Source organism: Balearica regulorum, chromosome 3 (assembly GCF_011004875.1).
Source record: "Balearica regulorum gibbericeps isolate bBalReg1 chromosome 3, bBalReg1.pri, whole genome shotgun sequence".
In the NCBI taxonomy this organism is placed as follows: Eukaryota; Metazoa; Chordata; class Aves; order Gruiformes; family Gruidae; genus Balearica; species Balearica regulorum.
In genome coordinates, this window is record NC_046186.1 from 35,494,695 (window position 1) to 35,516,409 (window position 21,715).

General features: G+C 42.6%; 2 protein-coding genes across 7 annotated transcripts in view; both read left to right on the forward strand.

Annotated features, from left to right (window-relative positions):
- The window catches only part of SENP6 (SUMO specific peptidase 6), an 84,685-nt gene extending 81,141 nt beyond the window's left edge, over window positions 1-3,544 (forward strand). For all 3 annotated transcript variants that reach the window (XM_075747533.1, XM_075747535.1, XM_075747536.1), the window contains one exon: window positions 923-3,544. In XM_075747533.1, the coding sequence (XP_075603648.1) occupies window positions 923-1,132 (210 nt within the window). In that variant the 3' untranslated portion in view covers window positions 1,133-3,544. The remainder of the gene's footprint in view (window positions 1-922) is intronic.
- Window positions 3,545-16,397: 12,853 nt separating this feature from the next.
- MYO6 (myosin VI) overlaps window positions 16,398-21,715 on the forward strand; it is a 112,163-nt gene continuing 106,845 nt past the window's right edge. For all 4 annotated transcript variants that reach the window (XM_075747521.1, XM_075747522.1, XM_075747523.1 and 1 more), the window contains exon 1: window positions 16,398-16,671. The gene's annotated coding sequence lies outside the window, so the exon portion shown is untranslated. The remainder of the gene's footprint in view (window positions 16,672-21,715) is intronic.

Sequence of the window (21,715 nt, forward strand, 5' to 3'; positions counted from 1 at the left end):
TCTGCTTACTGCTGGTATTAAGTGGCTCCATTGGCAAAGTCAATTCAACATAGGGTTTTTTTGTTGCCATATTATCTAGTTGATGATCTGTTTGGATATGGAATAATGTTGCTAGTACAATAATAGGCATTGATCTGTTCCTGTGCAGAATGTGACTAGTTTTTTCCCAGGTAGCCTCGCTAGTGTTAGCTCGGTGGATGAATGTAATTTACTCTTAAAAAACCTGTTAATGATGTAAACTAGAATACAGAAAGGGAGGAATTTCTTTGAGAGAAAACACTATTCCAAAAACTGTTGTTTGGTTAGGGTGAAATTGTTGTACAGTGTCACAGAAGTGGCATAGATAAACGCCTCATAATAATCATTCTCTTAATTCTTTGGATGAATGACCTCTAGCAAGAAAACAGAACGTTAAGTGTAAAAAGGGCTGGTGGTAGCCCAGGGCCTTTCACAGGCCCTGTGTTTTAGGGTGAAACGTAAAACTGACTTTCCTAGTTGGTTGTGGCCTTAAAGGTATTTATAACAGCAGGAATATTTAGCAACAGATTCCTAATCAGCTCTAGACTTTGATGCTAGTCATTCTTTAAAACAAAAAAGTGCTATATCGTTATAATAATTTTCTCCTTTTTTAATTAGAACATTTTTACACATTTATGCAAATACTTTGTTTAAAAGATGTAGCAAACTGACTAGATTATTTCGGCACTCTTACAACCAGAAGTGTGATCTGCATGAATGTTACTCTGTAATATACTGAAGCTTGATTTGATTTTTCCCTTAATTGTACATGTACAAAACACACAAATTGTCGAAATTTTGTTCATGCTGATGGACTGAGGTGGGGAAGAATGTACTTTACAGTTCTCTCGAGTCTTTTAGATAACAACTCCTTACTGTAATACCCAAATGGCCTTTCTTTCAGAATCCCATTCTGAATTTTGAGCTACCAATGAACTTAACAGACTGGTTTCCACGCCCAAGAATGAAAACCAAAAGAGAAGAAATACGAAAAATAATCCTGAAGCTGCAGGAACAGCAGAACAAGGAAAAGAAGGGACAAAAGGACCCAAGTTCAATGGAAAGATCTTTGCAGGAAAAAACAGAACAACTTATCAACAGCAGCTCAGACTGAATGTTGTATCTGTTGCATGTTAGCTCCACAATCAAAACTGAAATATACGTTTCTGTCTGCCCAAACTAAAGATTTGGCATATTCTCTGCTCAAAGTTACTTGGGAATGTTTAATGCCTGTATAAATGTGTGTCATAAAATGATTTAATTCCCACAAAGATGTGTATTAAGTAAGCAAGTCTGTACATATGTTAATGAGGCCAACTTTTTCAGCATTTGTAATTACTTTTTTTCCACTTGTTAGGGAGCTTTTGTTATGTATTTCTGTTAATAGAACTTAAATAGCAACTTCTAAACATAAAGCAAATAAAGAAAATATTTATAGGATAAAATGGTTAACTTTTTCTTTTTCAGTAAAGTTGTAATGTTGCAGGCTTAAGTAACACATAGGGAATGATTTGGTAGTAAGGTAATTAATTCATATTTTGACCCTATTTAGTTGCCCTTTACAAGATTATTCTGCTTGCGCTACAAACAATAATATGGGTAAGTGTCTCAGTGTACCATGGCCTCCGAGAGGGTGATTCCCATCCTCCCAGTATCTAAGTGTAGGCAGTGTAATAGTTAATAGGACTGCTTCAGATTTGGGGTTTTAAAAGATACGCATTGCAATTAAAATTCCACACTTGCTTTAGTGGGACGGGCTAGGGAAAGGGGGAGAATGCTCTTTGACCAGAGATTACTATTCAAACAGTATTATAAAAGTGGTTTCAATGAAGTGATCTTGAGTGATACTATTAAATCATATTTTGTGGATCCCAGTTGTTGTACAGGTGTATTTTGAGACTTTCTTCATTATAAAATTGTATTTTGGTAAGTGTACTTGGAATAGCAGATTGCCCACATTACATTTTCTATGTTACAATTCTGAATGTTACATTCATATGTGCTTTATCTAAGTAATGAACATTTAAAAAGAAAAAAGTGTATGATTACTATTTTTTGTAATATCCACGCAAAAAAACCAAAATACCAGTGTTCACTGCTTGCTTGTTTGTTCTTGGCTTTAGATAGCATCAGACTAATGTTGGGATTTGTTTGGATATTTCCAGTGTATTTTGATTTTGCAACAATCGAAAATGCCATCATTGCTTAAACTGCAAACCTAGCCTTTTATCCTTGTAATAGGCTTTGGTATTCAAATGAGGGAAATGAGAGATGATTCGTGCAAGGGTATGTATATCCAGACTTCTGCTAATATAGATATCTTGGAAGGGAACCAGAAAGTGTCTCTTCCCAGGAAGGAATCTGTTGGGGGAAGAGAGGGGCCTTCTATCCCTTTTTGCAGACAGTATTTCTCGCCTGATTTTTCTACTGGGAATGTTGTTTGTTGTTCCCTTCTCCCAAAGAGAAGCAGCAGAAAATTCATTAGCTGAACTCTGTGTCCTCTGAGATCAGTTTTTATACACGAGATCAAGTCTAACCCAGTAGCTGAGGTTCTCCACGAGTTTTCATTCTCACTAAACACTGAAAACACAGCTGCTAATGATGTTACTGCCGGGGCATTTCAGCAGAGATGACTCTCTCTGTGAAACCCTCTGTTTAAAAGGGGGTTCGCTCACCAAGGCAGAGTGATTGCACATAGAGCAATACAACCGTGGGCTGCTAATCTTTTGCACAGATAACCCGTGGGATTTAGGGGAGTTGTTCATTCCCTTGTCTCTTTCTTCTTGTGTAGACCCTAGGCTCCACGGAGAATATCTAAGCACCACATATGTACGTTATGTTAGAGATGACTCCTACACAGGTTTCTTGTTCAAAGTAGGTGGGGGCTATCTTCTGGACTACAAATTAAATACGTAATGCGCACACCTCCGAGTTGTTTCCTCCATCAAATGTATCCGGTGTTCTTGCCGTTGTTGGGGAAAATCTGTGAAAAAACATTTGCAGATTGTTTCCCTTCAGGGTCTTGTATTATCTGGCTTTAGTGCAGCTGATGTACTGGAATAGTAGTTTATACAAATGTGAGTAAATGAGTGATGGCTTGTAGAGAAGGAAGGACAAGGATTTCTTGGAAATACAGAGAAGAGGCAATTGCAAATGGAATGTATTCCTTCCCAGTCTAGTCTTTCCCAATGGTATGTTCTAATTATATGGAATATATCCAAATTTGATCAATATGATAGTTAGTTTTCCTTTTTTTAACGTTTGTGATGCAGGTTCATAATTTGATGCTGTAGAACTATTTGGTTCTTTTGCTAGGAATGGCCTGGTGCTTCTTCCTCTTCCTTCCTCTTTCCTGTCCTCCCCTTCTTCCTCCCTCCCCTTTTTCAAAGCTGTGAAGAAGGTGTTTGATTTATTATCATTTAATGTTAAAGGTCTCGAGATCTTCAGTCTTATACAGCAAGCTAATATACATGTTAAATATAGGAAACTTATTTTTTTAATAAAATGTGATGTTAATAGAAAAAAACCCCACAGAATTAAGAATGAGTTATTTAAAACCTTACTGACTTGGTTTAAAAAGCTCACTGCCGCATGTGCTTGTTAGGTATTTGTTCTGAACACAATGGCCAGCTATAGTGCGGTGTTTTGCAATCCAACAAGGAGTTTTACCAGTGGATTTTCTGAATCAGATTTATTTGGTGGAAGTTGGTGGGGTGGGGACTAGATATGTTTGTTTAATAATCAGATGGCAACACATACGCTCTGAGGAAAGTATAAGTTGTGTATATTCCTTTATAAGATTTAAAATTACAAATGCTTCAAGAAGAGCATGACTGTGTTCTGCAGTGTAAGGTATCAGATGGCTACCTAATTAAATGTATCTGTTTGTATTGTTTTTCACGTCAGATAGAATAACAGTTAAGAATTCTTATAAAAGTTTTAGATTACTTAGCATAAAAAATACATGTACTTCGGGTGCACATTTGCAGGATAGCTGCAAACGCAGGAGAGACATCTAAGTAGTCCCTTGTGACATTCCTATTTTTCTTGCTTAAGAAACAGAGCACACTCTTTAAAGACCAGAGACTTTGAACAGAACAACTGTGCTGTTGATTTTTCAGGTTGCACTGCAGTTCTTGTCTTCAAAGAGTCTAACTTCCAAAACATGCGGTAAAGAAAGAGTTGAAAAATCAAACAAACTTCTCACCACGATGAGAAAACCATGCTGTTGATACTATTTTTTTTATTTATGTATTGCATAGCAAATGAGTAAAGCAGAACAAGAAGCTTTTGCATGTGATTTTTAATTCCTGTTAACGTAGTTCCTCTGGAAATTGGAGTGAACTCTGCTAGACTTTTTCTGATGAAGAAACTGCAGCGGTTTCTTTAGTTTACCAATGCACTGTAATTTTTTAACTCAGATTTTTAAATAGAATAAGTTTTCAGGCACTGGTTAAAGATTTACATTGGCCTTCGTTGATAACGTGTTACTTGTGGTTTAGCATGTGAACAGCAGAAGTAGCTATAAAGCTGCTTGTTCTTTGGAGTCCTGATTCTCGGGGCCGTGATGATGAGAGGTCATGGAGTCTGGATAAAAGATTTTATTTCATTTCAGTACGACACTTTTGGTAACAGTGTTTCTTAAATTCTACATCGCAGTAACCCTGAAGAACCTCTGTGCAGTCACTTGGGTTCGCAAAGGTTCTTCACCTCCCCAAGTCGTTTGGCTCTTCCAATCTACTTCTGGAAATCAAAGGGGAGCTGATGTTACAAACGACAACTTCAAAACAGTAACAGCCATTTTACTTATCTGTCACGACCATGTTTTTAAACCGAATCCGTTCTGCTTCACTCAATCACGCCTGCTCAAAGGTGGGATGAAAGATGTCTGTTTTGTAGGCTCCAGTCTGGTTAAGTGAGGATGTGATCTAGAAAATGACTGTACTCTCTGTTGTGGTCTGTTGTAGTTTTCTGATAGGCCAGATTTTGCTTGTTTTTAACAAATTTGCATGTGGACTCATGCAAACCTGTGGTTACAAAAGGAAACTTGGTAATGTGCACCATACCTTAGGGATTTTTTATTCAGTTGTGTGAGTAATTGCTAGCCATAACCTAGATTCAAACAGCCAGGCTGTTTCTTTGCTAGGTCTTTTTTTTTTTTTTTTTCCCTTCTCTTTTTTCTTTTCAGGGAACGCTTACACTCTGGTCTTTAATCCAGAAATGAAAGCATGTTAGATTTCCCCAGCGGTTTAACTTAGTGAAGTTTATCAGCTATTTACACAAAACTGTATCTCTTTAACCATATTTCTAAGTTTAGGAACTTAGTTTACTTTTGCACATATACTGATGTCAACTAAATATTTATATACACTAAATATAACTAAATATACTGATGCCAACTCACAGCAGTAGTTTGCAAACTTACACAAACCTTTACCCCTGTTGTCCTCCAAATATAACAGTGTTTAAATCAAGCTATGTGACGGTGCCTGTTTACATCAGGTTTGTCCTTCCTAACTCAAATTTTGGAAAACTAACGTTGTGTTTCTCTTTGCTTTTACGCGTATGTAAGGAGGAGCGCAGGGGTAGCCTGCGTAGGGACGTTGGTATATATCGAACCAAGCCTACAACGTTAATTGTAGGAACTCTCAGGAAATAATTGTTGGGAATTTAAAGCTCTAGGATTAATTCACTATTTATGCAGCAGGCTGGAAGCAGAGTCATTATTTTAGCTCTAGAAAACTTCATATTCTATAGCTTCATGCCTGGAAATTTATTTCATTTCATCAGTAACATGCTGGATAGTGTGTGGGTTCCGTAATGCAAGAAAATCAGGCTAACCCCCAAAGTGCACTATTAAAAGCCTGACATGTTTCTCACAGACAATAAATAGGACAGAAGTTGCGCTGGAACGCAAACAAATGGAATATGTTTCTTACTTAAATGTTCCTTGGTTCGAAAGCTAAACCGCTTTGTAAACAATACGGTCATAATATCTGTCCGTGTTACAGAAGGGCAGTGAAAGGCCGTGAGAAGTTGCACGGCTTCCCCGCATCCTACAAGGCCACTGAAATTTCTAGACTTCAAACAAAATTTGCACTGAATCCCTCCATTGAAAATGGATGTTTAGGTTCCAGAATCAAGAAGATATTTTTAACAAATGCCTGGATTAATGTGTTGAATGTGTGCATATACACAGCTTATGATATTTAGTTAGAAAGTGATACAGCTTTTTCTTCCCTCCAGCCAGGCCTTTGTTTTGCAAAATCAGTGTTCCCTGAATGGATTTATTAGTTCTTTTTTGCACTGCACCTTACTGTACAGTCATTTTTGTGAGCTTTTCATGCTACTCTGAATTATTCTCAATCTTTCATACGCAGTTAATGAATTTAGATGCAGTATAGTCAGCCTGATTTCAGTATCTTGCATCCCTGTGTCTCAGTCATCTGGCTAAAGCAAGGAAGGAAGTTCTCCACGTCAAAGGAGGTTCCTTTTGTCACAGAGACATTGTCTAACCCAAGTGCTTTTATTTAGACATTAAAATTTTCAGGCCAGTTAGGAGCTAGATGGGGTGATCTTGACTTCACCGTCTTGTCCACAGTCAGAGCTGCTTGATGTCATTATCTCCATTTTGCAAATTGAGTGCTGAAGTTAGGGAAAGGGGTTAAAGGATTTTAGTTTAACTAAGCTACTCTAACTAAACTGCTGAAATTCACACTCCAGCTACTCTCATTTGTGGGTGTTGAAAAGTAAGCTTAAAAAGATGTTTGCTGTTTACTTAGCTATTTGAAAAGAGAAACTAATTTTGTGGTTAGGAGGACTGTTTGCCCAGATTGAAACTTTATTGAACTGAGATTATTGGAAGCCAGCGCCAAAGTGAGTGTCTAGTTCTCTTTTCCAATTTTTGCTCTGATCTCTATGCAGGTGAGTGCTTTCTACAGCACTTGCATTGAGCTGTCGTTTGATTTCTTTGGTTTTGCAAATACTCCTGCACGTCTGACCCTAAATGTCTCGAGTTGGGCACCTGAAAATAAGACCATAGCTAACGACCACTGGAAAATACTTTTAACTTGCCAAGTATCAGATCATTTCCTTGTAGCAACGGGTCATGCATTCACGTCTGAAATGTGGTATTTAGTTGGTTTAACAATGAGAAATATTTTTTTCATTATCATACTGTCTCAGGAACAACAGGAATGATACAGTTCATAGTTGTCTTTACTGTGAAATTATAAGTTCCCTAAACACTAGATTTAGCATCCATTGAGAGAAGTGGTATCTGGAGAAAACTTTACATGTGATTACACAGAAGTTTGTACATGCAAGTGGACTAAATTCCTTGTTGTTCCTTGGACAATTTAATAATTTTTGGATGCTTCCTACTTTTTTTAGTGCTTGTGTTTGTAACTGACTCAATGTGTATTTTGCATATTCCTGACTTCCATTGTCAGTATAGGATGGTCACTCATAGAACTAATTCCACAGTTCTGATTTTTGTTACTCCATAAGCAGTCATGGTATGTTGTCATTTTCTTGCTTACCTAGACAAAAACATGGCGCACAAATCCCAGTGACTTTAGCAGTTGTTTGCTGACAGCAGAGGAATACTGATGCGCTTCAGTCTTAGTTTTGTTCTAGGGAGAACTTGTTCTGGTAGTTGTTACAGATTTGGTCCTAGCACCACTTGTCCCTTGCTGCTTTCTTTCTTTCCAAACCCCAGATGATGTCCTTTCTGCACTGGTTCTTCTCCCAGTCTCTCTTGGCTCTACATCTGTTAATCTTTTATCATGTCTCTAAGTTCAATTCTTCAATCTACACTCTAGAAAAATAGATAGCCGCTGCTATCTTTTTCCTCCGTGATCCTGTGTTGCCAAAGGAGCTCCATCAGCAGAGAAGCTGAGGAAGTATGGGCCGGATGAGCAGACAGCGAGGTGTCTTGAATAACGGCTGAACAACTGGAGGGTGGTGATCAGTGTCCAGTTGTAGGCTGGTAAGTAGCAGCGCATCCCAGAGGTGATGTACTGCTCAACATCTTCATTAGCAATCTGGATGATGGGGCAGAGGGTTCCCTCAGCAAGTCTGCAGGTGATACAAAAGCGGGAGGAGCGGCTGATACGCTGAAGGGTTGTGCTGCCATCCCAAGGGACCCCAGCAGCTGGAGAAATGGGCTGGTGGGAACCTTCAAAGGGGAGTACAAAGCCCATCCCCTGGTGGGGAACCACCCCAGGCACCAGGACATGCTGGGCAACAAGTGGCTGGAAAGCAGCTTTGCAGAAAAGACCCTGGGGGTCCTGGAGAACACCAAGCTGACTATCAACCATTAATGTACCCTTGCTGCAAAGTAAGCTAATAGTAGCCTGGGCTGCACTGGGAAGAGTCACCATCGTGTTGAGGGAGGTTCCCCTCTACTCAGCACTGGTGAGGCAACACCTGGAATACTTTGTCTAGGTCTGGGTTCTCCAGTGGTCACACTGGAGACAGTCCAGCCAAGGCCCACAAAGATGATTAGGTGGCTAGAGCATGCTCCCTTAAGGAATGGCTGAGACCTGGGACTGTTCAGCCTGGAGAAGACAGGGCTTCAGGGGGGAATATCATCAATGTGTATAAACACCTGAAGAGAGGATGCAAACAAGACAGAGCCAGGCTCTTCTCAGTGGTGCCCAGTGACAGGACCAGAGGCAATGGGCACAGACTGAAACACAGGAGGTTCCCTCAGAACATCAGGAAACACTTTTTTTACTGTGAGGGTGACTGAGCACTGGCACAGGTTGCCCAGAGAGGTCATGGAATCATAGAATCATAGCATGGTTTGTGTTGGAAGGGACCTCAGAGACCATCTAGTTCCAACCCCCCTGCCACGGGCAGGGACACCCTCCACTAGACCACATTGCCCAAAGCCCCATCCAACCTGGCCTTGAACACTTCCAGGGATGGGGCATCCACAACCACTCTGGGCAACCTGTTCCAGTGCCTCACCACTCTAACAGTAAAGAATTTCTTTCTAACACCTAATCTAAATTGACCCTCCTTCAGCTTGAACCCATCACCCCTTGTCCTGTCACTACACTCCCTGATGAACAGTCCCTCTCCTTGGAGATACTCAAAAGCCGTCTGGATCGGAGCCTGGGCAACTGCGTCTAGGTGGCTCTGATTGAGCAGGGGGTTGGACCAGATGAGTTCCAGAGATCCCTTCCGACCTCAACCTCTCTGTGATTCTGTGACCTTGTTCTCAGTTCTTGTACTTTGTGTGACAAACCCAGGAGCTGCAAGACAAAGGAAATCCTGGGCAGCAGTTACAGGTGTGCTCTTCTGGGAATGAAGCGACAGGGGTCAAGGCCAGCCCATAGGTAACGTTCATCAGAAGTTCATAGCTTGGCTAAATTTGGTTCCTTTGCAAGACTGATGGCAAAAGGCACATCTCTGGCACAGAGACAAATTGCTTGCCAAATTAAAATCTACGCTACAAGTCTGTAGGAAACTTTCTTGCAAAGCTTAATTAGCGTTACTTTAACATCATTGTGAGCAGAAGCATTTTAGCTACGATTCAATTTGCAGCAAATATCTTATTTGGAAAATTTTAAACTGAGCAGCTGAAGGTTAGTGAAGGTGTTATAAGCAACTGAAAGCAAAATGTAGCAATTTTTGATACCTGCTATTTTTCTAGAATAATTTGGGTATTGTTTCTGTTCAGCAGAGAGGTCTTTCAACTAATAACTTTAAAAATTAATTAATTAGGCAACTTTACTCTCTTGTAAAAAGTATTTATAAAATGGTTAGAAAGTGTCATAACTACTGGCACCAGGATTTGGTGACCTTACCTTTAGAAGGTAAATAGAAATATGACTAAGCTGCAGCTATTCTGGGGAAACACAGAAGCTAGATATGCTTTAAAGTAGAACCTGTCAAATATATTAACTTTTGTGATTTATTAATTATTTCTGCTTTTTGCTGATATGACAAGCTTCAGTTTGTGTCCTACATAGTCAGCTGCTATACCAAACTCTATTCATGCAGTCCTCCCATTTTTCAGCCAATGTGGGACTAAATTACTGTGGTCATTAGCCTGTTTCTATAGTCAGAAATCCTCTGAGTTCAGGGAAGTGGAGGAAATTCTTTCGATTTTGAATTTATTTTTAACCACAAAGTTCATATGCATTTGTCTGAGAAGCTGACCCTACTGCTATAGCAGCCAACCTCCCCCCCCAACCCGTCCACTTACTAGTATTGAGTTGTCATTCTGCATCTGTTACAGATACGTGCTTTCACACAGATTTAACTAAACTAACAGGCTATCTTTAGTCTTTCCCACCTGGTTCCCATTACTAGAGCTGTCTGTGAACAGATAAGTGATTCAGATTATCAGCACATTTAGTAACTGAGTTGGAACAGGGCAATTTGGCACTCCCTGGGCCAAAAAAACACGCCAGGAGAGAACGTGATGCTGCAGCGGTATTTCACTTCTCAGTGAGGACTGCCTTATCTTGTACTAAAAGTCCTACCATGAGGGGCTGAAGAGCTGGTGGGGGAATTTTAAGTGTGGATGTAAAACCCAGCTCAAGGGCTGCTCACCAGCAGGAAAGCGCTCAGGGTGAGGTTTAAGGCAATCTAGCTAGTGCAGGTACGGGAGGGGCATGGGGAGGCGAATCTCCTCTGTCTGTGCTTTTGATAGCATTTGGCATGCACACGTAACTGCGCTGCAAAGGAAGAGAGAGAGAGATGCTGAAACCCCGCGCCGTTTTGGCAGCCGCCTTCTCTGCAAAGTATTATTCTTCCTTTATGCAGCAGCGGTCCCCAGGCAAGTCCTTTGAGTGGTTTGCCCAGATGGATATCAACGACAGAATCTACATCTTTGAGACTGGATTTACTCAACCAGCAATGTAAATTAAACGGTTTCTGTTCCATATAATGACCCCGCAGTGGTATGTGAGGGCTAGACAGAAGTGCCTGCAAGAGCCTTGCAAAATTTCATTCTTGTCTCAGCAGCATTAGCGATCTTCCTTTTCAGCCTAGCAGCATATTCCTCACGCTGCCTTTTAATTGAGACTATATATTTTTTCTTGCTTCTTTCATCAGTGTGAAGTGTAGGAGAGCCACAGCTTGACCCCTTTATTCTGTGGATTAGATTACTGCTAGACCTCCTCTGGTCCCTGCCCAAAGGTGTGTTAGAATTTCAAGTGGATCACTCCTTCCTCTTCAATTTTTCTTTCTCAAGACTGGCTCAAAAGCTAACGCTAAAACTGCCGCAAATGAAATGTCTGAAATGGAATGGAGGAAAAGTCCTCACAGTATGTTTAACAGGACACAATCAGTTGGGAACATGCTAGATGAGCAGTGGCCTTTACAGGAAGATTTAAAAATCAGTTAATATCCTCACAGAATTCACTAAAAGAAGATCTCTGCTTCCCTAAGAAGTGTGAGAAGCTGTCAGTGCTGTGATCTACCTCATCCATACTGAAGTTCATTTAACTGCAGGTGAGGAGCTTCTGCTCCAGGAAGGAAGAACAGCCCTACGCCTGACACCTATAGGTTACCTGTTCACCACAGGCTACTTTTGCTTTTCAGGTGAGCCTGCAGTTATTTTATCAATTGCTGTTCATCACCTAAAAGGAAATCTATATAGGTGATCATGGGGGGAGGGGGAGGCAAAAATTAAAAACAAAAAAAAAAAGGTAATTGCTATTGTGTGTTATCTCTGTGGCTTTTACTGGCTTCTCATTCCTATACTACAGCTCCTCCCTGTCCTCCAGATGAAATATCTAAACCAGTGGGGCTCATTTTACTTTTAATATGTGTGAGAGTGAGCCCATGATATCTTTGCCAGAGAGAAACTTCAGCAAAAACAAAAGCAAATCCTTTCCCACAGCCATGAAACATGTTGCACCAGGAACGGATTCCATCTGTCCTCAAATACTGGGATGACTCCAGGAATATCTTCCAGCTGCTCCGGGGTGCTGTGATCTCACTTTCCTGCCCCTCACCGTTTGGGTTTACAGAATGAATCTGCTCACAGAAGTGAAACAAAAAGCAATGGACTTCAGAAGGGCCACGAGTCGACGAGTTAGGGATTCCTCTTACCTACCTTCATGCTATTATTTATGCAAGCCTCTTTCTCGGGAGCTACCCACAATTCAAAATAATCTATTTGCTTAATTGAGTTATCCTTTAAGGAGAGGAAAAGGAAAAAATGGTGCCAGCCCAAGAGACTTATTCCCAGTCAAAAAAACGAGCTTCAGAAACACGTTGCTAGGGGTGGAAATGCAAAACCATCAACCTTCCTTAACTAACACGTTGCCTGATAACACAAAAGAAGAAACTACTTACCAATTGAAATGAAACATTTAAACAGGAGCTCTATAATATCTAATAATGTCTAATTTTTTTTTGTAACTCAAAGCAGTTGGAATAGAGAAGGCCTGTGGAAAGTCAGAATATTAAAAAAAAAAATAGGTGTAGTCAAAATAGAGGTTCATGTAAAGTCTACTGGGAAGAAAGAGGGAAAAAAAAAAGATAATTTCCTAGCTGTCAAAATCAGAGAATTACGTATGTGCACATAACACTAAGTGAAAGGGAGCAGATAAAATAAGACTCACACACCAATTTCCAGTAAATAATTTACATGATAAGGTAACGAATGGCTCTTATCTAGAGAAAGCCTCCTTGGAAAGAAATCAAAGGTTAATTCTGAAAGGAAGGTCATCTTGGAGTTGGTAAGCTACCAACTACTGCTACCATCCCAGCAAATTTTCTGCTTCTTTCTCTGTCTCTGAACGTCGGCTGCTAAACCTTGAGCCAGTTAGAAATGTTCTTTTGCAAACATATGCGCAAGCTAGCCTTCCTCCAGACAATAAGAGATAAATTGTGCCAGCAGGACTGTGCTGCACAACGATAGCTGCACTGGGAAACCCTGCATGGGTACATCCAAAACGCCTTTAAAACCAGTGAGTTTAGTTTTAGGTTTTTTTCAGAAACTGATTGTAAAACAGTAACATCTTTTTAGGGAGTACCAAGGCACTAAACTGAAATACTCAACAGTCCGGAAACTCCAAGAGTTAATGCTGACAAGCTGTGAGATATTTTAACATGACCACATGACACAGATACAGCGTAATTACATCATGTTCATATATCTTTAAAGTATGCCAACAAAACAATGTAAAGTAAATGAACTTCTGGCCTCATTAAGTCATTGGCTGTGATTTAAGTCAGCGCCCATGGACATTTTTACAGGCAGAACTTTACTCATTACATGCAATGTGTAAAACAGTTGTAGCTATATGTAATCCACAGAGAAACCCTGGTAATGCCAATGTGATTTAAACACAAGCTTTCCATCTGAAGGGGTGCATACAGTAGTAGTTTGACAGCATTGTAGTCACTGTCAAACCTGATTTTTTGCCTTTAATTTTTCAGAATAAAGTGTGAGGAGAGAAACTTAACATACACGATACTAACCACTTGAGAACAACCATTTCAGGAGTGCAATTTCTAGCCACGCAAGTGTGAAAGCCTTTACCTTTTTGTATTTGTATTGAATGGTCTAAATCTTTATCGACTCAATTATACACAAGAATTCACTTCCATGAGATTTAAATAGCCAGGACCTTGTATGATATTCTTTGAAATGAAAACATACATAATATTCTCCCAGGGTTTTCTGAGTAGTCACCTGGGACCCTTTACCTGCTCATCCTTCCAAACTACCATTCATCAGCTCCGACGAAATACAGTGGCGCATACAATTAATGTATATTTTTTAAAAATATGTGGCAACTTTAATGACAGAAACTGTTTACTATAATCTGTAACAATCTGAATTCATATTAAAATACTCAATTTTAACATCTAGGTGAACAAAGATACCTTGGACATCTGGAACATTGTCAGTTCTTTGCAGCAGGGCTACAGCAAAGAGGCGCATGTGCACGTCGATAGTCCTGTTATGACGTCGTGCTGTCTTGTCTCGGTGATCTCTCTGCCTTTGGCACGCTCGTGGGACTCCTGGTAGGCTGTCCAGGATATTGTGTTTGCACATTTAAGATGGTGCTAATATATATTTCTTGTTCATGCTATCTCTTGTTCATCACAACAGAGCCTTGTGGTCTGACGGGTACAGCGTGAACCCGCCCCTGAGTAAAAGCTGTGCCCACAAACCTCACCTATGGGTTGCGACCGTGAATGGGTGCTCCTCCGCTGCTGTTTCCCCCGCCCAATGTTTGGAGGTGCAGGAGGAAGAGGGTGATGCTGAAGGCACTCTGCTCTCCCTCCCAGCCTCCAACTGTGTCTGTCCCTTAGACAGCTGTTAAGCAAAACTTGGTCGGCGTTTCCAGCTGCACTGCTCCTGGTGGTCTGAAATGTCTGTTTGTTAGGCTGAAACTACAGAGGTTGGTCCAATTTTCCCAGGAATGAAACTGGAAATGCTTCCTGCCTGCCTTCTTATGTCAGGGAAGGGGTACAGTAAAATAGATTTTGTCTTGTGTTCTCTTTCCATCTTTTTTTCCCCTCCTTTTGCTTAGGTTGAAGTTCTTGCACTCAGATTTTACTTGTGTGTTAGTTTTCCTGTATTTTCCCAGAAGATTTACAGAACAGACGCTGCAGTGTCTAGGGTTATTTTTAGATTTCCCAGGGAGAAAAAAGGGGAGAGAGAGTAGGGACGTGCCCCTCCTGATGAGGGAGCGGCATGTCAGATGGAGAGATAGTGCTCAGCACTGCTTGGCTTCCCCGGCACCGTGGAACTGACTGGCTTGTTTACACTGAAAATATTTTGTTGACCATTTCCTGACATTGTATCCTGTTTTGCTATTTTATCCAGCCAGCAGATTTACATTTTTATTTAGTTGTCCAGTCATTTAAGTTTTCCCAGATAATAATTATCCTTATCCGTCTTTTACAAATAAAGGTAAGGCTGAACATACAAAGTACTGCCCTGAAAGGTAATGCTACAGGCAAACTCCCATTCTCTAGAAGTTATACAGTATTTTGATTTGTCCAAATTGTTAAACGTTCCTAAATTACGTCAAGCAAAGATGCAACTGTCAGATTCACCTTGCTGCATTGCAGGCGTGTGGAATGTTTTAAAAACCAGCATGAGCTCATAGTACATTTCAGGAGTTGTAGGAATGTTAATCTGGACACAGGATTTAACTCCACCCGTGCTCTGCCCGGGACGCAGGATTACTCAGGTGCTTTGTGTACTCCCATGTTCCTCTCCACGTGTACATCCACACTGATCCCCGACAGAACCCCTTCCCTAGAGCACCCTCTGGGCTTTCTCTTTATCCCCTAAAAGAGGCCAAGGCATCGTTATCGCTATCGTATCTACAGGGGGTGATACGGTCAAAAGAAAACATTTTGTTTAAATTATTTATTAGCTAGCAGCTGTACTCACATGTCCCTGGCATTGTCCAAACACTCAAAAAGGATGCAGTGAAGCACACCCTGACTAAAGAAAGGTAGTTAGGGCTGCAAGATTAAGGGAAATGTGAGAGATTTTGAAGTATGAACTGGTTTGTTTTCCTCTGTCAGCAGAATACAGAAGAATTTTATGGCCATTGAGTGGAGAGCAAAGAGGCTCTGCACATACATTGTGCCACTCGTGAAGTATTGCGTGAAGAGAAGCGAAGTGTTTACAGAAAAGGTGACAAACCAGCGGGCGATGCTGGGAATGAATGCTCGTAAAGCTGAGGGATGGGAAGGCGACACAAAACTCCAGCATGGCTTGTCAGGGAGGGGCAGCTGTGGGTGCCATCCGTGGTGTGACACCGCGGCTGAGCAATGTAATGCTGTCCAGTCCAGCCACTCTCCCGAGTTGCACCAGCCGCAGGGATGAATAGCTGGTGTAGGCAGGTGCCAGGGAAATCCCACAGGGCCGCCACGGAGGGCAGGGGAATGGCGGCAGGGTCAGAGGGGACAGGGCTGGGGCAGGCAGATGCTGTTCCACCATGGAGCAGCGGGCACGACCATCGCTGCTCCTGCCCCCGTAAAACCTGTCGAGGCGGGTCCGCGGGGCCGGGGCTGTGAGGGCAGGGACAGCACAGGGCCTGGGCCGGGGGGGGAGGAACTGGGGGTTAAACCATCTCGGACTTCCATGGTTTACCACAGCAGGAGAGCTGTCACCTACCGTGTACCTTTCGTTACCGGGTAATGGTTAATTAAAACAAAGACAATACAAAACCTGACCCTTGAGTCACTGCACTGATGAAAAAACAGGAGAAAACCCAATCTGTCCCAGGACAACCACGAGCCGGCCCCAAGCAAGGCGTGACCCCAAACCGGCCTCTGAACAACAGCCCCTGCTGCGGGAGGGCGCAGGCCGCGGGGGCGGGCAGCCCGAGGGGCGTCGGGCCCTGCCCTGCTCGTACGGGCCGGGGCGGCCACAGGGAGTCCCGGGGCAGGCGGGCAGCGCTGGCCGGGGTTCCCTACCAAGCAGCGCCGGTGCAGAGAGAAGGCCGGCGGGCCCGGGCCGGGCTTCCCAGCCGCCACCGCCTCCTCCCCCCCCTCCCGCCGGCGCAGCCCCCGCCCCCGGCCTGCCCCTGTGGCGCTGACGTCCCGGGCGGCCGGGCCGGGCCGGGCCGTGCCGGGCGGCGGGGGGCGGCGCAGAGCAGCGCAGCAGCCGCGGCGGCAGGGCTGAGAGCCGGGTGGCGAGCGCGGCAGCAGGTAAGGACGCGGCGTCGGGCGGCGCAGCAGGCCCTTGCTCCCTCTCCCCCTCCCCCGCCGCCCCTCCGCGTCCTCCTCTCGCCCGGTGGGGGGGCGCCAGCCCCCTGGCCTGGCCGCGGCGCGCTGCCCCGCCGCCTCCCCCCCGCCGGCGCCTCCCGCCCGGCTCCGGGGCGGCGCGGCCCAGCCCGGCGGCAGGTGCGATCGGTTCCCCGGCGAGGCGTTCGCAGGGGCTTCGTCGGGCGGAGCGGGGCTTTGCGGGGGTAGGCGTCCTCTGCAGCGGCGGATACTTCTTTGAGGGCGGCTGGGGGCCGAACGCTGCGGGGAGAGAACGGGGCGGCTGTCGCGCTCCGTAGCCCTCACCTCACCCGCCTCCGTAACGAGGGAAACATCCTACCGCCGGCGTCGCGGCACAAGACGCGTCCCGGCGCCGGCCCCGGGGTCAGCGGGCTCGGGGAGGGCCGGGAGCTCCGGGGGAGCGACCTGTTGGTGCGGGCCGGGAAGAGCCTCTCCGGGGTGGGTGTGCGGTACCCGGACCTGCCCGCTTAGGGACAACTGCAGTCTGAAGGGATTTTTCTTTACTTCCTTAAATGAACTGTCATGGGAGTTTCTTTCCTGTGTTGCCTTTTTTTTTCTTTTTTAATTTTAGTATCATCCTCTGTAAAGTGCTATCCATGCTGAGTTTCACCTGAGCGCCTCTCCTTTTTCAAAAACATTTCTGTGCTGGTAGGATTGTCCTTGTCACAGAAAAGAAATTTTTTACAGCCTTGATCAGCTGAACACGATGTGACCGGTAGTGCAATTGCAAAACATCTCTTGAAGTATTTCTCGTTGAAGTACTTTTGCAGCCTGCGTTGTTGGAAAGCAGCGTGTGTAAGTGTGATGTACTACTGAAAACTGATAGCCGTTCCTGTAATGTGCATTCATTACTGAATAGGAAAACACAAAAAGGTTGGTCCCCTTGATGGTCCATCACTTGAATACAACTTGCAACGCAGGGTATTTATGGTTGATGTTTGCCTGATACTTGGCCCTCAGATTCCTAACTAGAAAATCCTAATGATACCAGAGGCCCGTGAGGTTGAGATAGCTAAATTCATAGATTACAGGTTGTGTAAAAGGATGGTTGTTAGCTATTATTTCATCTAAGCATTGCTGGTTGTCAGCCGTTTTTTATAAAGATGGAGAGAAGTAGTACGTTGCGACTTGTGTCGTGTCTTGCTCTTGGAAGGAAAAGACCTTTGAGGTGATCTAATTTCTTACAGTTCAGTTGGCATTGCTGGGCTGCCGAGCGGCCTATGAACTGGGTTCACAGCCATCAGAGTAGTACAAAGGTTGTCCATGGGGCTCTCTTCCTTCTCTTGCAAACGTGACAAATTAACAGGGTAGAGATGGACTCTGCATTTTTTCTTTTCAAGACAGAGGAAATACTAGCTAAAAAAGCCCAATAACAATAACCAGAAAATGATTTAGAAAGTAACAAAATAAATAGAAATTATTTAATGATCCTTGTGCAAATTTAAAAGTATAAACAAATGTCTTCTTGCAGTATTTGTTTGAATATCATAAAACTGTGCTAATGTACAAGTTAACTATGAAGTGTATGGTTTATAAAATAACTGCAAAAGAAAGATCTGAGTATTGTTGAGGTGGAAGAGTAAATACCGAAATTGTCAAGAGCACAAGTTAGAAACCTTTGAGATGTTGTTTTTAGTAATGTAGAAATTAGGATTTACCTTAACTGTATTTTTAGTGGATGTGTTTTTAATGTGTATAAGTTAATAAACTATTTAGTGATAGTACAGTTATGCCTTTGACTGTGAGGCTATAAAGCCAGTCGTGCGAACATAAAGGCAGTAAAGTTTGCTGCGAGGCTTATATAGCTTTCTGAATTAAAACCACATCAGTATTAGCTTGCAGAAAATGTAAGTAAGTTGAAGTAATTTCCCCACCCCCATATTTCTAGCCCGAGTGGGTGTTCATGTATAATCTGCACTAAGTACTGTGTCCTTCAGGATCCGGGATCGACATGCGCCTTTGTTTTGATACTGGGTCAGCATTTTGACCCATTAACCGTAATGTTCTCATAAACAAGGTGAAGCAGTGCTTCCTTGTGCCTGGTCTGCAGGGGTGGAGAAGGCTTTGTGACCCAATCTAACTTTCGTGTTCTCTTGGTATTTGATAATGCTGGTCTGAGGAAAGTTTTGAGGTTTTAGAAATTTTGACGGTCTCATGAATGATGGGGCAAAGTTGAGCAGGGACTAACTTTTTATTGTCACTTGCAGTACAAAATGTGGAAGTGTCAGATTAAGCTCGCATGTTCAAAATGAACAAAAGGGGTGTGTGTTGTGGTTTTGACCCAATGGGTAGTTAAGCTTTGGAAATCCTTTCTGAAGCATGTGGATACCGAAAGTTTACAGGGACTCGAAAAGCACCTGGACAAATTAATGGAAGAAAAAGCTGCCAAGGCTGGCTTGTACAGAGCACCTCTGGTAGCTCAGGGAGTCACTAAGCTGCATGTGGAGCCTGGGACAATACTAAGAAAGTATTTGTCAAGTATTTACCAAATTTTTATGTGAATTTCAGGCAGTAACTACTGAAGGCAGCATACTGGAGACAACACACCTGATGTCTGACCCAGTAGGGCTGCTCTTAGGAAAATTATTTATTCATCTGAAGTGTTTGAGAACAGCTGAGCCAAAGGGACCATGTCTAGAGATGCTCTGGATGATTATTCTGCCAGAGTGATTATGTGTTGCCATCAAACTGGGAAGTCAGCTTAAGTGGTGCCGGGGGCAGTTCTGGCACCTTTGTACTTGGTGTTATCATTGATGTCTTTGATCAACAGAATTAGCACAAAGTCTGAAGGAGATTGAGTAGGGCTTTCAGGCCTCATTTTTGATGTTCTGTTTTGAGGGACAAGAGGTTTTTGGTATATTTGATGGCTGTATTCAAGTACAGGATGCTGTTTTCAGGAAGGAAATCCCATAATGCACATAGATAAAGTCAACTTGGAAGCAGATCTGAGGGTTATGGGGGAATCATGATAAGCAATGGGATGCAGTACTGTTAAAGTTTATCATTTAACTTTTCGTACTAGTGAAGCTTAAGTTAAAAGAATAACGTGTTCAGTTTTGGTCACAGCCCTTTAAGAAAGATAAATGCTTAGATCTCAATGTGGCAGAAATGGTCATCAAGACTTAGGAAGGGTTTGGAAAACGTCATCTACAGAAACCACCCGTGTTTGGAAAGTATGTTCTACAAAGGCTAGACAAGCTCGGTTCCAGCAGAAAGAGGATGAGATGAGGGCACAAGAAGATGCTACAGTCTTAAAATTAGTGAGAAGTGGTCTGTGTCCTTCTATCAGTGACTGTATTGAAAAAGATGAAACTCGTTTGTAAAAATTGTATGTAGTTTTTAAAATCTGTTATGCATTGGGGAAAACTGGAACAAGGTTGTGCAATCCCCTTTTTGCAAAGGTTTTTGAAAGTCAAATAAGACTTGTGTTAAGGTTATATTAAAGACTTTCTTCATGACTATTTTACTTGGTCTCGCACAGGGAGTTGAGCTTGATGATTTCTTCAGGTGCTGTCTGCATTCTGTATTCTGAGTTTAAGTTGAAAAAGTAATTTTAGTGCTCAAAAGAAATGTAGTTTCTGTGATAAAGACCTAGAATCTTTCAATAATTGCTGATCATCTGATGTTACAGCTTAACGCATTTAGTTTTAAAATAGTGTTGAGGCAAACTATTGCAGCAAAATGTTGTGGTTTTGGAGTATAGCCCATAATCCCATAGGAAATGTAGGTGTAGGATCGTACTGTCATTTAAACCAGGAAAATCAGAGGGCTAAAACCTGAGGTATTCATCATCTACTGTTACATATACTGCATGTGGCTTCATAACCTGTGTCCAAATGGTACAGCACCTTCTGTTCTGAAACACTATTAAAGAACTGCCATCCAAAAAAAAAAAAAAAAAGGAATCAGATTTGTTAAGTGGTGTGTGTTTCTTTAGGTACCCTCATTTTGAATCTGTTTTTTTAAAGTATGCATGAGCAGATAAAAATCACTTAACATTTTAATGTAGCATGCCATCTATTTAGGTTTTTGCTTTACTGTTACTTGTAATTACTGTATTACATTTGTAGTAAATATTAGTGACTGAGACTTATGTTTCTGAAGTATTGATAGACACTATAATAATTTAAAGAATACATGGAAAAAATATAGCTTTTGAACTGGAGTCTGTGGATTTTTTTCCCCAAGATACCAGTTTTGCAAATGTGAAGTATCAGCAGCCTTCATGGTTTTTTCCTAAGGTTTTGATGGCAAGAAGACGACATCTAAATCTGTAGGCTCTTTAATCTTTGGCAGAATGATTTCTGTAAGTAATGACTGTACATATTTAATAGTATATATTTTATTGGAAAGAACGCGCTAATTCTGTCTTTCAATAAGTGACTATCTTAGAATACCAATTAAAAAAAAATTGATTTAGCCAAAGTGAGTTCTTGTTTTTCTTTTGTTGAACAGCATGCAAAAACGGAGCAGAGAGCGATGGGGCTGGGGAGGGCTCGTTTGGTTCGGTCCTGCCACTGTGCTGCACGCCACAGCTCGAAGGCAAAGCCTGTTGCCACCCATGGAGCGCTTAGCATGGCCTCGTGAAGGTGGTTTGGGAGCCCCTGCAGCACCCCAACTTCTTCCCAATGAAAAGGGAGTGAGTTGGAGCCAGGCAGCGTTTACCCTGCGGACACAGTGCTGGCTGCAGCTCCTGTAGGCATGCTGCAGCTCTGCAAGCTAAATTGCAGCTGCTGTCAGTAGCATGGCACACACAAACGCTTGGTGAGCGTGGGATGGTATCTGTGCTGCCGTGACTACGTTGCAGGTCATACCCAGAGTTTTTGCGACTGCTGAGGCACTTCTGTCAAGCCAGGAGGTCTTTCCTTGTGAGCTGAATGCTTCCCTTGCTCTGCAAGTGGGTGGGTAAAGGACAGTTCATGCTTGCTTTGAGGAGAGAGAGAAAGCTGAGGCACCTGGTGGTAAACCT